Source organism: Somniosus microcephalus, chromosome 13 (assembly GCF_052327205.1).
Source record: "Somniosus microcephalus isolate GS21.2 chromosome 13, FLI_Smic_1.0, whole genome shotgun sequence".
NCBI classification, from domain to species: domain Eukaryota; kingdom Metazoa; phylum Chordata; class Chondrichthyes; order Squaliformes; family Somniosidae; genus Somniosus; species Somniosus microcephalus.
In genome coordinates this window covers 184,100,710-184,115,207 of record NC_140999.1, presented here as the reverse complement: position 1 = coordinate 184,115,207, position 14,498 = coordinate 184,100,710, and the positions used below count along the sequence as shown (strand labels likewise).

General features: G+C 52.3%; 1 protein-coding gene across 1 annotated transcript in view; it reads right to left on the bottom strand.

The window, feature by feature from the left end:
- The window catches only part of LOC147108862 (N-terminal EF-hand calcium-binding protein 1-like), a 215,929-nt gene that overhangs the window by 26,581 nt on the left and 174,850 nt on the right, over positions 1–14,498 (bottom strand). The window contains exon 7 of the mRNA XM_086005780.1: positions 12,073–12,194. Within this exon, the coding sequence (XP_085861906.1) occupies positions 12,073–12,194 (122 nt within the window). The remainder of the gene's footprint in view (positions 1–12,072; positions 12,195–14,498) is intronic.

Below are 14,498 nucleotides of genomic sequence, written 5' to 3'. Positions count from 1 at the left end.
GCAGCATGTAGATGAGAAATAGGAGGGGGGGGGGGGTGCCAAGGATCGATCCTTGGGAGTCTCCAGATGCAATGGTGCGGGAGTGGGAAGAGAAACCATTGCAGGCGATTCCCTGGCTACGACTGGATAGATAAGAATGGAACCAGGCGAGTGCAGTCCCACCCAGTTGGAGGATGGAGGAGGGGCATTGGAGGAGGATGGAGGGGTCCGCCCTGTCAAAGCCTACCTCCCTCTCTCCTCCTTTAAGACGCTCCTTAAAACCTACCTCTTTAACCAAGCTTTTGGTCACTTGTCCTAATATCTCCTGATGTGGCTCAATGTCAAATTCTGTCTGATAATCGCTCCTGTGAAGCACCTTTGGATGTTTTACTACATTAAAGGTGCTGTATAAATACAAATTGTTGTTGTTGTTGGTGGTAATGTTTTCCTACCTCATTGCTTCCTCTACATTCACGTCCTCATCTTCCTTATTCAAAAGGACAAGAGTCCATCAACACCTTAAGCAACACAATTAATGCCGAAAGCCAACAGGAAACTATACCAGTCTGAGGCAAGAAGGGAAATCTTTCCCTTCTCGTCCCCGTTGCCCTCCCCCACCCCAGCAATGCACATGGATTTCTTTCCTTCCTCATATAACAACAACTTGCATTTATATAGCACCTTTAACGTAGCAAAAGTGTTCCAAGGCGCTTCACAGGAGCGATTATCAAACAGAATTTGACACCGAGCCCCATGAGGGGCTATTAGGACAGGTGTTAAGGAGTTAAGGAGCGTCTTAAAGGAGGAGAGAGTGGTGGAGAGGCTTAGGGAGGGAATTCCACCGCTTCGGGCCCAGGCAGCTGAAGGCACGGCTGCCAACGGTGGAGCGAAGGAAGTGGGGGATGGATAAGAGGCCAAAGTTGGAGGAACGCGGAGTTCTCGGAGGGTTGCAGGAATAGGGAAGGGGTGAGGGCCGTGGAGGGATTTGAGCAGGAGGATGAGAATTTTAAAATCGAGGCGTTGCCGGACCGGGAGCCAATGTAGGTCAGTGAGCACAGGGGGTGATGGACGAACAGGACTTGGTGCGAGTTAGGACACGGGGCAATGTAGGTCAGTGAGCGCAGGGGGTGATGGGTGAACAGGACTTGGTGCGAGTTAGGACACGGGGCAATGTAGGTCAGTGAGCACAGGGGCTGACGGACGAACAGGACTTGGTGCGAGTTAGGACACGGGGCAATGTAGGTCAGTGAGCACAGGGGGGGATGGACGAACAGGACTTGGTGCGAGTTAGGACACAGGGCAATGTAGGTCAGTGAGCACAGGGGGGATGGACGAACAGGACTTGGTGCGAGTTAGGACACGGGGCAATGTAGGTCAGTGAGCACAGGGGGGGATGGACGAACAGGACTTGGTGCGAGTTAGGACACGGGGCAATGTAGGTCAGTGAGCACAGGGGGGATGGACGAACAGGACTTGGTGCGAGTTAGGACACGGGGCAATGTAGGTCAGTGAGCACAGGGGGGGGATGGACGAACAGGACTTGGTGCGAGTTAGGACACGGGGCAATGTAGGTCAGTGAGCACAGGGGGGGGATGGACGAACAGGACTTGGTGCGAGTTAGGACACGGGGCAATGTAGGTCAGTGAGCACAGGGGTGATGGGTGAACAGGACTTGCTGCGAGTTAGGACACGGGGCAATGTAGGTCAGTGAGCACAGGGGGGATGGACGAACAGGACTTGGTGCGAGTTAGGACATGGGGTAATGTAGGTCAGTGAGCACAGGGGGGGGATGGACGAACAGGACTTGGTGCGAGTTAGGACACGGGGCAATGTAGGTCAGTGAGCACAGGGGGATGGACGAACAGGACTTGGTGCGAGTTAGGACACGGGGCAATGTAGGTCAGTGAGCACAGGGGTGATGGGTGAACAGGACTTGGTGCGAGTTAGGACACGGGGCAATGTAGGTCAGTGAGCACAGGGGGGGATGGACGAACAGGACTTGGTGCGAGTTAGGACACGGGGCAATGTAGGTCAGTGAGCACAGGGGTGATGGGTGAACAGGACTTGGTGCGAGTTAGGACACGGGGCAATGTAGGTCAGTGAACACAGGGGGTGATGGACGAACAGGACTTGGTGCGAGTTAGGACACGGGGCAATGTAGGTCAGTGAGCACAGGGGTGATGGGTGAACAGGACTTGGTGCGAGTTAGGACACGGGGCAATGTAGGTCAGTGAGCAGAGGGGGTGATGGACGAACAGGACTTGGTGCGAGTTAGGACACGGGGCAATGTAGGTCAGTGAGCATAGGGGGTGATGGACGAACAGGACTTGGTGCGAGTTAGGACACGGGGCAATGTAGGTCAGTGAGCGCAGGGGTGATGGACGAACAGGACTTGGTGCGAGTTAGGACACGGGGCAATGTAGGTCAGTGAGCACAGGGGGTGATGGACGAACAGGACTTGGTGCGAGTTAGGACACGGGGCAATGTAGGTCAGTGAGCACAGGGGTGATGGGTGAACAGGACTTGGTGCGAGTTAGGACACGGGGCAATGTAGGTCAGTGAGCACAGGAGGGGATGGACGAACAGGACTTGGTGCGAGTTAGGACACGGGGCAATGTAGGTCAGCGAGCACAGGGGTGATGGGTGAACAGGACTTGGTGCGAGTTAGGACACGGGGCAATGTAGGTCAGTGAGCACAGGGAGTGATGGACGAACAGGACTTGGTGCGAGTTAGGACACGGGGCAGTGTAGGTCAGTGAGCACAGGGGTGATGGGTGAACAGGACTTGGTGCGAGTTAGGACACGGGGCAATGTAGGTCAGTGAGCGCAGGGGGTGATGGGTGAACAGGACTTGGTGCGAGTTAGGACACGGGGCAATGTCGGTCAGTGAGCACAGGGGCTGACGGACGAACAGGACTTGGTGCGAGTTAGGACACGGGGCAATGTAGGTCAGTGAGCACAGGGGGGGATGGACGAACAGGACTTGGTGCGAGTTAGGACACGGGGCAATGTAGGTCAGTGAGCACAGGGGGGGATGGACGAACAGGACTTGGTGCGAGTTAGGACACGGGGCAATGTAGGTCAGTGAGCACAGGGGGGGATGGACGAACAGGACTTGGTGCGAGTTAGGACATGGGGCAATGTAGGTCAGTGAGCACAGGGGGGGATGGACGAACAGGACTTGGTGCGAGTTAGGACACGGGGCAATGTAGGTCAGTGAGCACAGGGGGGATGGACGAACAGGACTTGGTGCGAGTTAGGACACGGGGCAATGTAGGTCAGTGAGCACAGGGGGTGATGGACGAACAGGACTTGGTGCGAGTTAGGACCAGGGGCAATGTAGGTCAGTGAGCACAGGGGGGGGATGGACGAACAGGACTTGGTGCGAGTTAGGACACGGGGCAATGTAGGTCAGTGAGCACAGCGGGGGGATGGACGAACAGGACTTGGTGCGAGTTAGGACACGGGGCAATGTAGGTCAGTGAGCACAGGGGTGATGGGTGAACAGGACTTGGTGCGAGTTAGGACACGGGGCAATGTAGGTCAGTGAGCACAGGGGGTGATGGACGAACAGGACTTGGTGCGAGTTAGGACACGGGGCAATGTTGGTCAGTGAGCACAGGGGTGATGGACGAACAGGACTTGGTGCGAGTTAGGACACGGGGCAATGTAGGTCAGTGAGCACAGGGGGTGATGGACGAACAGGACTTGGTGCGAGTTAGGACACGGGGCAATGTAGGTCAGTGAGTACAGGGGATGATGGACGAACAGGACTTGGTGCGAGTTAGGACACGGGGCAATGTAGGTCAGTGAACACAGGGGGTGATGGACGAACAGGACTTGGTGCGAGTTAGGACACGGGGCAATGTAGGTCAGTGAGCACAGGGGTGATGGGTGAACAGGACTTGGTGCGAGTTAGGACACGGGGCAATGTAGGTCAGTGAACACAGGGGGTGATGGACGAACAGGACTTGGTGCGAGTTAGGACACGGGGCAATGTAGGTCAGTGAGCACAGGGGTGATGGGTGAACAGGACTTGGTGCGAGTTAGGACACGGGGCAATGTAGGTCAGTGAGCACAGGGGGTGATGGACGAACAGGACTTGGTGCGAGTTAGGACACGGGGCAATGTAGGTCAGTGAGCACAGGGGGTGATGGACGAACAGGACTTGGTGCGAGTTAGGACACGGGGCAATCTAGGTCAGTGAGCGCAGGGGTGATGGACGAACAGGACTTGGTGCGAGTTAGGACACGGGGCAATGTAGGTCAGTGAGCACAGGGGTGATGGACGAACAGGACTTGGTGCGAGTTAGGACACGGGGCAATGTAGGTCAGTGAGCATGGGGGGGATGGACGAACAGGACTTGGTGCGAATTAGGACACGGGGCAATGTAGGTCAGTGAGCACAGGGGTGATGGGTGAACAGGACTTGGTGCGAGTTAGGACACGGGGCAATGTAGGTCAGTGAGCACAGGAGGGGATGGACGAACAGGACTTGGTGCGAGTTAGGACATGGGGCAATGTAGGTCAGCGAGCACAGGGGTGATGGGTGAACAGGACTTGGTGCGAGTTAGGACCAGGGGCAATGTAGGTCAGTGAGCACAGGGAGTGATGGACGAACAGGACTTGGTGCGAGTTAGGACACGGGGCAATGTAGGTCAGCGAGCACAGGGGTGATGGGTGAACAGGACTTGGTGCGAGTTAGGACACGGGGCAATGTAGGTCAGTGAGCACAGGGGGGGATGGACGAACAGGACTTGGTGCGAGTTAGGACACGGGGCAATGTAGGTCAGTGAGCACAGGGGGGGATGGACGAACAGGACTTGGTGCGAGTTAGGACATGGGGCAATGTAGGTCAGTGAGCACAGGGGGGGATGGACGAACAGGACTTGGTGCGAGTTAGGACACGGGGCAATGTAGGTCAGTGAGCACAGGGGGGATGGACGAACAGGACTTGGTGCGAGTTAGGACACGGGGCAATGTAGGTCAGTGAGCACAGGGGGTGATGGACGAACAGGACTTGGTGCGAGTTAGGACCAGGGGCAATGTAGGTCAGTGAGCACGGGGGGGGATGGACGAACAGGACTTGGTGCGAGTTAGGACACGGGGCAATGTAGGTCAGTGAGCACAGCGGGGGGATGGACGAACAGGACTTGGTGCGAGTTAGGACACGGGGCAATGTAGGTCAGTGAGCACAGGGGTGATGGGTGAACAGGACTTGGTGCGAGTTAGGACACGGGGCAATGTAGGTCAGTGAGCACAGGGGGTGATGGACGAACAGGACTTGGTGCGAGTTAGGACACGGGGCAATGTTGGTCAGTGAGCACAGGGGTGATGGACGAACAGGACTTGGTGCGAGTTAGGACACGGGGCAATGTAGGTCAGTGAGCACAGGGGGTGATGGACGAACAGGACTTGGTGCGAGTTAGGACACGGGGCAATGTAGGTCAGTGAGTACAGGGGATGATGGACGAACAGGACTTGGTGCGAGTTAGGACACGGGGCAATGTAGGTCAGTGAGCACAGGGGGTGATGGACGAACAGGACTTGGTGCGAGTTAGGACACGGGGCAATGTAGGTCAGTGAGCGCAGGGGTGATGGACGAACAGGACTTGGTGCGAGTTAGGACACGGGGCAATGTAGGTCAGTGAGCACAGGGGTGATGGACGAACAGGACTTGGTGCGAGTTAGGACACGGGGCAATGTAGGTCAGTGAGCATGGGGGGGATGGACGAACAGGACTTGGTGCGAATTAGGACACGGGGCAATGTAGGTCAGTGAGCACAGGGGTGATGGGTGAACAGGACTTGGTGCGAGTTAGGACACGGGGCAATGTAGGTCAGTGAGCACAGGAGGGGATGGACGAACAGGACTTGGTGCGAGTTAGGACATGGGGCAATGTAGGTCAGCGAGCACAGGGGTGATGGGTGAACAGGACTTGGTGCGAGTTAGGACCAGGGGCAATGTAGGTCAGTGAGCACAGGGAGTGATGGACGAACAGGACTTGGTGCGAGTTAGGACACGGGGCAGTGTAGGTCAGTGAGCACAGGGGTGATGGGTGAACAGGACTTGGTGCGAGTTAGGACACGGGGCAATGTAGGTCAGTGAGCACAGGAGGGGATGGACGAACAGGACTTGGTGCGAGTTAGGACACGGGGCAATGTAGGTCAGTGAGCACGGGGTGATGGGTGAACAGGACTTGGTGCGAGTTAGGACACGGGTCAATGTAGGTCAGTGAGCACAGGGAGTGATGGACGAACAGGACCTGGTGCGAGTTAGGACACGGGGCAATGTAGGTCAGTGAGCACAGGGGGTGATGGACGAACAGGACTTGGTACGAGTTAGGACACGGGGCAATGTAGGTCAGTGAGCACCGGGGGGATGGACGAACAGGACTTGGTGCGAGTTAGGACACGGGGCAATGTAGGTCAGTGAGCACAGGGGGGATGGACGAACAGGACTTGGTGCGAGTTAGGACACGGGGCAATGTAGGTCAGTGAGCACCGGGGGGATGGACGAACAGGACTTGGTGCGAGTTAGGACATGGGGCAATGTAAGTCAGTGAGTACAGGGGTGATGGACGAACAGGACTTGGTGCGAGTTAGGACACGGGGCAATGTTGGTCAGTGAGCACAGGGGTGATGGACGAACAGGACTTGGTGCGAGTTTGGACACGGGGCATTGTAGGTCAGTGAGCACCGAGGGGATGGACGAACAGGACTTGGTGTGAGTTAGGACACGGGGCAGCAGAGATTTTGGATGAGTTGAAGTTAATTGACTATAATTGTCACTGAATGATACATTCTTCACTGGTCATTAGGGCATCACTACCAGCTGTGGTTGGAGTTGGGGACAAGATTCCAGCTTCAGGAGGTTACGGCCCAGACAGTGACCTTGCAAATTACCCCCGTTAAGTTTGCTTTTCACTTTCTGCTATTTTAATCCTTATTTTTAGCAATCAGTAACCGACAGTGTGTAAACCCATTTAAAAGAAAGACTTGCATTTATATAGCACCTTTCACGACCACCGGACGTCTCAAAGCGCTTTACAGCCAATGCTGTACTTTTTGAAGTGTAGTCAGTGCTGTAATGTGGGAAAAGCAGCAGCAAATTTGCGCACATCAAGCTCCCACAATCAGCAATGTGATAATGACCAGATCATCTGTTTTTGTTATGTGGGTTGAGGGATCAATGATGGCCCCAGTACACTGGGGAGAACTCCCCTGCTCTTCTTCGAAATAGTGCCATGGGATCTTTTACGTCCGCCTGAGAGAGCCGACGGGGCATAAGAAGTAGGAGCAGGAGATACAGCCCCACTCTGCCATTCAATAGGATCATGGCTGATCCGAATCTAGACTCACGTCCACTTCCCTGCCCTCTCCCCGTAACCCCTAATTCCCTTATCTGCTAGGAAACTGTCTATCTCCGTTTTAAATTTATTTAATGTTGCAGCTTCCACAGCTCTCTGGGGTAGCAAATTCCATAGATTTACTACCCTCTGAGTGAAGAAGTTTCTCCTCATCTCAGTTTTGAAAGGGCAGCCCCTTATTCTAAGATTATGCCCCCTAGTTCTAGTCTCACCCATCAGTTTAATGTCTCATCCGAAAGACGGCACCTCCAACAGTGCAGTACTCCCTCAGCACTGTATTGGGAATATCAGCCTAGTTTTATGTGCACAAGTCCCTGGAGTGGGACTTGAACCCACAACCTTCTGACGCAAGAGGCGAGAGTGCTACCCACTGAGCCACAGCTGACACATTGACAATGTCACACAATAATTCCTGCCGAGAACGTGTAAACATGTTTTCCAGTCGTTTTTCTGTGTTTAACTTGTGTCTGCAGTTTCCTCATTCAGTTCTAAGGAAAGTGCTCGATTAAGACAACTTGAGCACCGCCTGTATGTAATTCAGTCCTGGATTAAGGTTCACTTGTTTTTTGTTGCAATGTGTTTCCAAATCCACCAGGTGGCACTGGCTTCACAGAGCTGCGGCGGAGTTTTAACACTGTCCTGAACCATTCGTTCATTCTTCTGAAATTAAGAGAAAAATTAACTGAATCTGAATGTTATCGCTCGTGATTGTCCTGACGCAATACCAGCCCAGACAGCCAGAGTCAGTTTTACTTCTTCTTTCTTTACTTATTTTTTTTTAACTAAAGAAAGGTAACACTTGGAGTAACAGAAAGAAAGAAAGACTTACATTTATATAGCACCCTTCACAACCTCAGGATGTCTCAAAGCACTTTACAGCCAATGCAGTGTTTTTGAAGCATAGTCACTGTTGTAATGTGGGAAACGCAGCATCCAATTTGCGCACAGCAAGCTCCCACAAACAGCAATGTGATAATAACCAGATAATCTGTATTTATTGATGTTGGTTGAGGGATAAATATTGGCCAGGATACCAATATACCCTGTTCTTGTTTGAAGAGTGACATGGGATCTTTTACATCCAGCTAAAGAGGGCAGATGGGGCCTCGGTTTAATGTCTTATTTGAAAGATGGCACCTCTGACAGTGCAGCGCTCCCTCAGCACTGCACTCTCACCTCTGAGTCAGAAGGTCACGGGTTCAAGCCCCACTCCAGAGACCTGAGCAGAAAATGTAGGCTAACACTCCCAGTGCAGTGCTGAGGGAGCGCTGCACTGTCAGAGGTGCCGTCTTTCGGATGAGACATTAAACTGAGGCCCCGTCTGCTCTCTCAGGTGGATGTAAGAGATCCCATGGCACTATTGGTGTCATCGACAGGGCTACCAAGCGGCACTTACTCACCAATAATCTGCTCACTGGTGCCCAGTTTGGGTTACGCCAAGACCACTCGGCTCCCGACCTCATTACAGCCTTAGTCCAAACATGGACAAAGGAGCTGAATTCCAGAGGTGAGGTGAGAGTGACTGCCCTTGACATCAAGGCAGCATTTGACAGAGTGTGGCATCAAGGAGCCCTAGTAAAACTGAAGTCAATGGGAATCAGGAGTAAACTCTCCACTGGCTGGAGTCATACCTAACACAAAGGAAGATGGTTGTGGTGGTTCAAAGTTTCTCAGGCCAGTGTCCTAGGCCCAACCATCTTCAGCTGCTTCATCAATGACCTTCCCTCCAACAAAAGGTCAGAAATGGGGATGTTCGCTGATGACTGCACAGTGTTCAGTGCCATTCACAACTCCTCAGCTAATGAAGTACTCCATGCCCGCATGCAGCAAGACCTGGATGACGTTCAGGCTTGGGCTGATAACTGGCAGGTAACATTCACGCCACGCATGTGCCAAGCAATGACCATCTCCAACAAGCGAGAGTCTAACCACCGCCCCTTGACATTCAACGACATTACCATCACCGAATCCCCCACCATCAACATCCTGGGGATTACCATTGACCAGAAACTTAACTGGACCAGCCACATAAATACTGTGGCAACAAGAGCAGGTCAGGAGGCTAGGTATTCTGCAGCGAGTGTCTCACCTCCTTACTCCCCAAAGCCTTTCCACCATCTACAAGGCACAAGTAAGGAGTGTGATGGAATACCCTCCACTTGCCTGGATGAGTGCAGCTTCAACAACACTCAAGAAGCTCGACATCATGCAGGACAAAGCAGCCCGCTTGATTGGCACCCCATCCACCACCTTAAACATTCACCGGCGTACCATGGCTGCAGTGTGTACCATCTACAAGATGCACTGCAGCAACTCGCCAAGGCTTCTTTGGCAGCACCTCCCAAACCCGCGACCTCTTCCACCTAGAAGGACAAGGGCAGCAGGCGCATGGGAACACCACCACCTCCAAGTCACACGCCATTCCTTCATCGTCGCTGGGTCAATATCCTGGAACTCCCTCCCTAACAGCACTGTGGGAGTACCTTCACCACACGGGCTGCAGCGGTTCTAGAAGGCGGCTCACCACTACCTTCTCAAGGGCAATTAGGGATGGGCAATAAATGCTGTCCTTGCCAGCGACGCCCAGATCCCATGAACGAATATTAAAAAAAACTATTGGCTGTAAAGTGCTTTGGGACGTTCTGATATTGTGAACGGCGCTATATAATTGCAAATTCTTTCTTTCATTGAAGTATCGTCTATGCAATAGATTTTCAAACTGCGGCTTCAAGGATATGAGATTCTGGTCCATCTGGGCTCAGCATTACGCATGTCATAAATATAATATAATATATCTATTTTCCTTTCGACAACTCGCACTGTGGTTTGGGAGTTAGGGCAGTGGATTGCTGGGAATTTGTCAATACTGCAATGTGTCTTCCACAAAATAGACAGAAATCTCGTGACCCCGTGAACCCCCCAGGATCCTCTTGCAGGTTGACAACCTATGGCACAAATGGTTGTCTGAGAGCTACTGTGGATTTTATTTAGAAAAAAAGTAAACAAAATAAGAAATAACCAGGCATAAGATCCGGGGAGGGGGGAGGGGTGTGGGGGAATGAGGTGACATTTTACTTACGCAGTGAGTTGTTATAATCCCATCTCCCCTCGTGCCCTCTCCGAGCTCATCTTGTCCGTGAGACCCACCTCCTGCTCCCTCGGCCCTATTCCCACCAAACTGCTGACCACCCAACTTCCCTTCCTGGCCCCCCGTGTTACCTGACATTGTTAACGGTTCCCTCTCCTCAGGTACCGTCCCCCCCCACCCCCCTTCAAATCTGCCCGTGTCTCCTTCTTTGGCTCGGTGTCAATTTTTGTCTGTTTACGCTGCCGTGAAGCGGCTTGCTTGGGACGTTTTACCACATTAAAGGCGCTATACAAATGCAAGTTGTTCTTTTTGTTGCTTCTTGTCGAGCAGGGCTCGGGGTTGCCTGCAGTGATGGGGCATTGCTAGCCCCAACTGGTCCTGCAAAATAAATCGTTGTTTTAATCTGTGTCTTTATGTAATAATTAACATCCAGCACTACAAGGAGCTCCCCACAGCAGCAGGTGTTGCAGCTGCTGCCATGCGTACTTATCACTGGCCAATACATGCACTGCAGCAACTCGCCAAGGCTTCTTCGGCAGCACCTCCCAAACCCGCGACCTCTTCCACCTAGAAGGACAAGGGCAGCAGGCGCATGGGAACACCGCCACCTCCAAGTTCCCCTCCAAGTCACACACCATCCTGACTTGGAAATATATGGGCCATTCCTTTATCGTCACTGGGTCAAAATCCTGGAACTCCCTCCCTAACAGCACTGTGGGAGAACCTTCACCACACGGACTGCAGCGGTTCAAGGTGGTGGCTCACCACCAACTTCTCCAGGGCAATTAGGGATGGGCAATAAATGTTGGCCTTGCCAGCGACGCCCACGTCCAATTAAAAGACATTTGTGGGGTGTGGGTGAGGAGCTGGAAATGGATGTTTAAAGCAGCGCTCAGTTCACTCCTCAAGTTACATACGGACGTACAAAAATGACGGGCAGGAAAAGACCAGCTGATCCATCAAGCCTGCCCCACACTCTGGAGTATCATGACTAGACACTTCCTACCACCCCCACTCTCCCCCCCCCCCAACTCCGTCCCCAGTCCGCAGCCATGTAATCGCCACGGAGAGGTAAAATAAAACAGGAATATAAAACGGGGTCAATAAGGGAAAAACTGGAAAATTCCTCTCCAATCCCCCCACAAGCAATGGAGACCAGTCCAGGAGATCACATGGTCCATGTGTGATCTGTAAAACCACTTACCTTCTATATGATGCGATCTCTGTCCCGGTCCAGTCAGGAACTGGTCCAGCACCCTCTTGAAGGCAGAGAGTCAACACCAATGTTCCCTCTAATTTTTTTTTTCACGCGCGGTCCCTTTAAATTTGCGCAATGCCTCTTTCACCTTGTGGGTCAGCCTGCGCGGGACCTCCAGACTGATGCTTGGCCACGCACCCGCACACCTTAGGGGGTGGAGCGTTGGTCAGCACCCTCCACACCAGCCGGCAACACATTAGATAATTGGCACGGATCACGTCAAGTGAAAGCTGGCATGTGTTGCTGGAACTTCTGTAAATTATTTCATCTCTAGGGTGAACCTGAAGATTCTGGCAGCGTATCGTAACGCCTTCACTGCAAGGTTTTATTCAATTCCTTTTTTTTTAAATCCAGGTGGACGGGATGGGCTGTCAAATACCTGAGTGAAGGATCCCGGAGTAAGGGTCACTGGGAGACAGGCAGATATTCTTCGGAGCTCTGCGACCACATCGCTTCCCTGGCCGGTGGACAAATGGGGTCTCCGGCGTTTCCAGCTCCTGCCTGTTGAAGTGAGCACAATGTAGAATCATAGAATCATACAGCACAGGAGGAAGTGCAGAGGCTGGGAAAGCGGGAGACGAGGAAAGAACACAAGGGAAGGTTTGTGATAGGGTGGAAGGCTTTCCCTGCCTCCGTACTGGCTTAAAATCTGTTTACATCCCTAACTTCTCCCACTTCGAAAGGTCATCGACCTGAAATGTTAACTCTGTTTCTCTCTCCCCACAGGTGCTGCCTGACCTGCTGAGTATTTCCAGCTTTTTCTGTTTTTATTTCAGATTTCCAGCATCCGCAGTATTTTGCTTTTGTATGGATGAGTATCCTGTCATCTGTAACAGGTACACAAGATTGTGACAGGTTTGGATAGGCTAGACGGGGAAAGGCTGTTCCCACTAGTTGATGGTACAAGGACTAGGGGACACAGATTTAAGGTTTTGGGCAAGAGATACAGGGGGGATGTGAGGAAACCATTTTTACACAGCGAGTGGCGAGGACCTGGAACTCGCTGCCGACAGAAGTGGTGGAAGCGGAGACACTAAGGGGTCGATTTTCATTAAGCTGTCGGGAAGAAGGCGGGACTACAACTTTCGGGTTTCTGACCCGCCTACATCGACGTCCGGCCAATCCGCGCGATTTTCCCTTGATTGACCTTGTTGAGCCCGCCCAGCGGGCTCAGCAGGCCAATTAAGGGCCACCCGGCAACAGGTGATGTCACAGACTGCAATTTCATCTGTCAAGAGTTCTTGACAGATGAAATATCAGTGTTTCACAGCTGTTTGAAGCTGTGAAGCACTGACAGTCTCAGTTCTAACCTGAGTCCTTCTGCAAAGACTCAGTTAGAACTCTCAGCAGCACTCAAAGCTGAAGGCTGTCACTTTTGACAGATCGCAGCCATTCAGCTTTCAGTGCCGGCTGAGTGATGGGCTCCCGACGCCTGCAGGAAGAAAGGCTGTTAAGGTAAGTACAGGTAAGTAAAAGTTCTTTACACACTTTAGACACACCAAACACACTACCTTTGCACTCATGCACCCATCACTCACCTGAACACCGACATCGCGACCCCTCCAACTCCTTCAACCCGACGGCCCACCTGCTCTACCTGGCGTGGTTTGGAGCCGTCGGGGAAACCCACACGAAACCCCTCAAAATAGGGATTAGGCTAAAAACTGCCTGTTAACTACCTGTTAACAGGTAGTTAATTGGCACTAATCGCTTCCCGCCTGGGGTCGGCGGGTCCCAGTGCGGGGCAGGTAGCCGCCGCCTCTGAAAGTTGCGTGGAGCGGGGTTTTGGGCGGGATGGTGTCGGGACCCCCAAATTCGGGATTTTCCCCCCCCCCCCAACACGCCTGAAACCCCGCCTGACGGCTCCACGAAAATCGACCTCTAAATGTTTTCAAGGGGAGACTGGATAGGCACTTGAGGGAAATAAACTTGCAGGGCTACGGGGATAGAGCGGGGGAATGGGACTGACTGGATTGCTCTACAGAGAGCCGGCACGGACTCGATGGGCTGAATGGCCTCCTTCTGTGCCGTTATGACTCTATGACTTACTGTCCCAGTACTGATTATATAAGACGGAGCCTAAAAAGGGAGTTTTGTTCTTGCTGTTAAATTTGCCTTTTGATTTGGATATTGCTCAGCAGGAGCCTTCGTGTTGACTTGACTCCTGTCTGTCGTTCTGAGTAAGGTATTAGTGCTGCGAACCCGATACTAAAGGAGAGTTTGATGAGACAGCATTGGAACAGGAGAAAGAACATTTGGTTCAATGAGCCCACTCCTTTTACAGGCCAAGAGCAATCCGCCCCTTCAATGACACGCTACCGCATCCATTTACACTCCAGAGTAAAACCTCCTACATAAATACTCTCAATCTAAGCCAAATAGCCTTGTTACACCTACATTGTCTGTGCCTCTCAACACTTAAAAGAACTGCCACCCATCCATCTTCTTTTCTCCAAATAAAAGCCAGCTCTGCGGTCTATGTAGAGTTGCTTTAATTCCAATTTTCCTTTAAGAATAAGGGGTAGATTTAAAAAGAAAGGCTTACATTTATATAGCGCCTTCCGCAACTACCAGATGTCCCAAAGTGCTATACAGCCAATGAAGTACTATTTGAAGTGTGGTCACTGTTGTAATGTGGGAAATGCGGCAGCCAATTTGCGCACAGCAAGCTCCCACAAACAGCAATGTGATGATGACCAGATACAGGAAACTCTTTATTATCCGGCACCAACGGGACCGGCGTGGTGCCGGTTTATCAAAAAGTCCAGATTACAGAGAGGTATAGTAAAAGGTACAAGAGCCCCG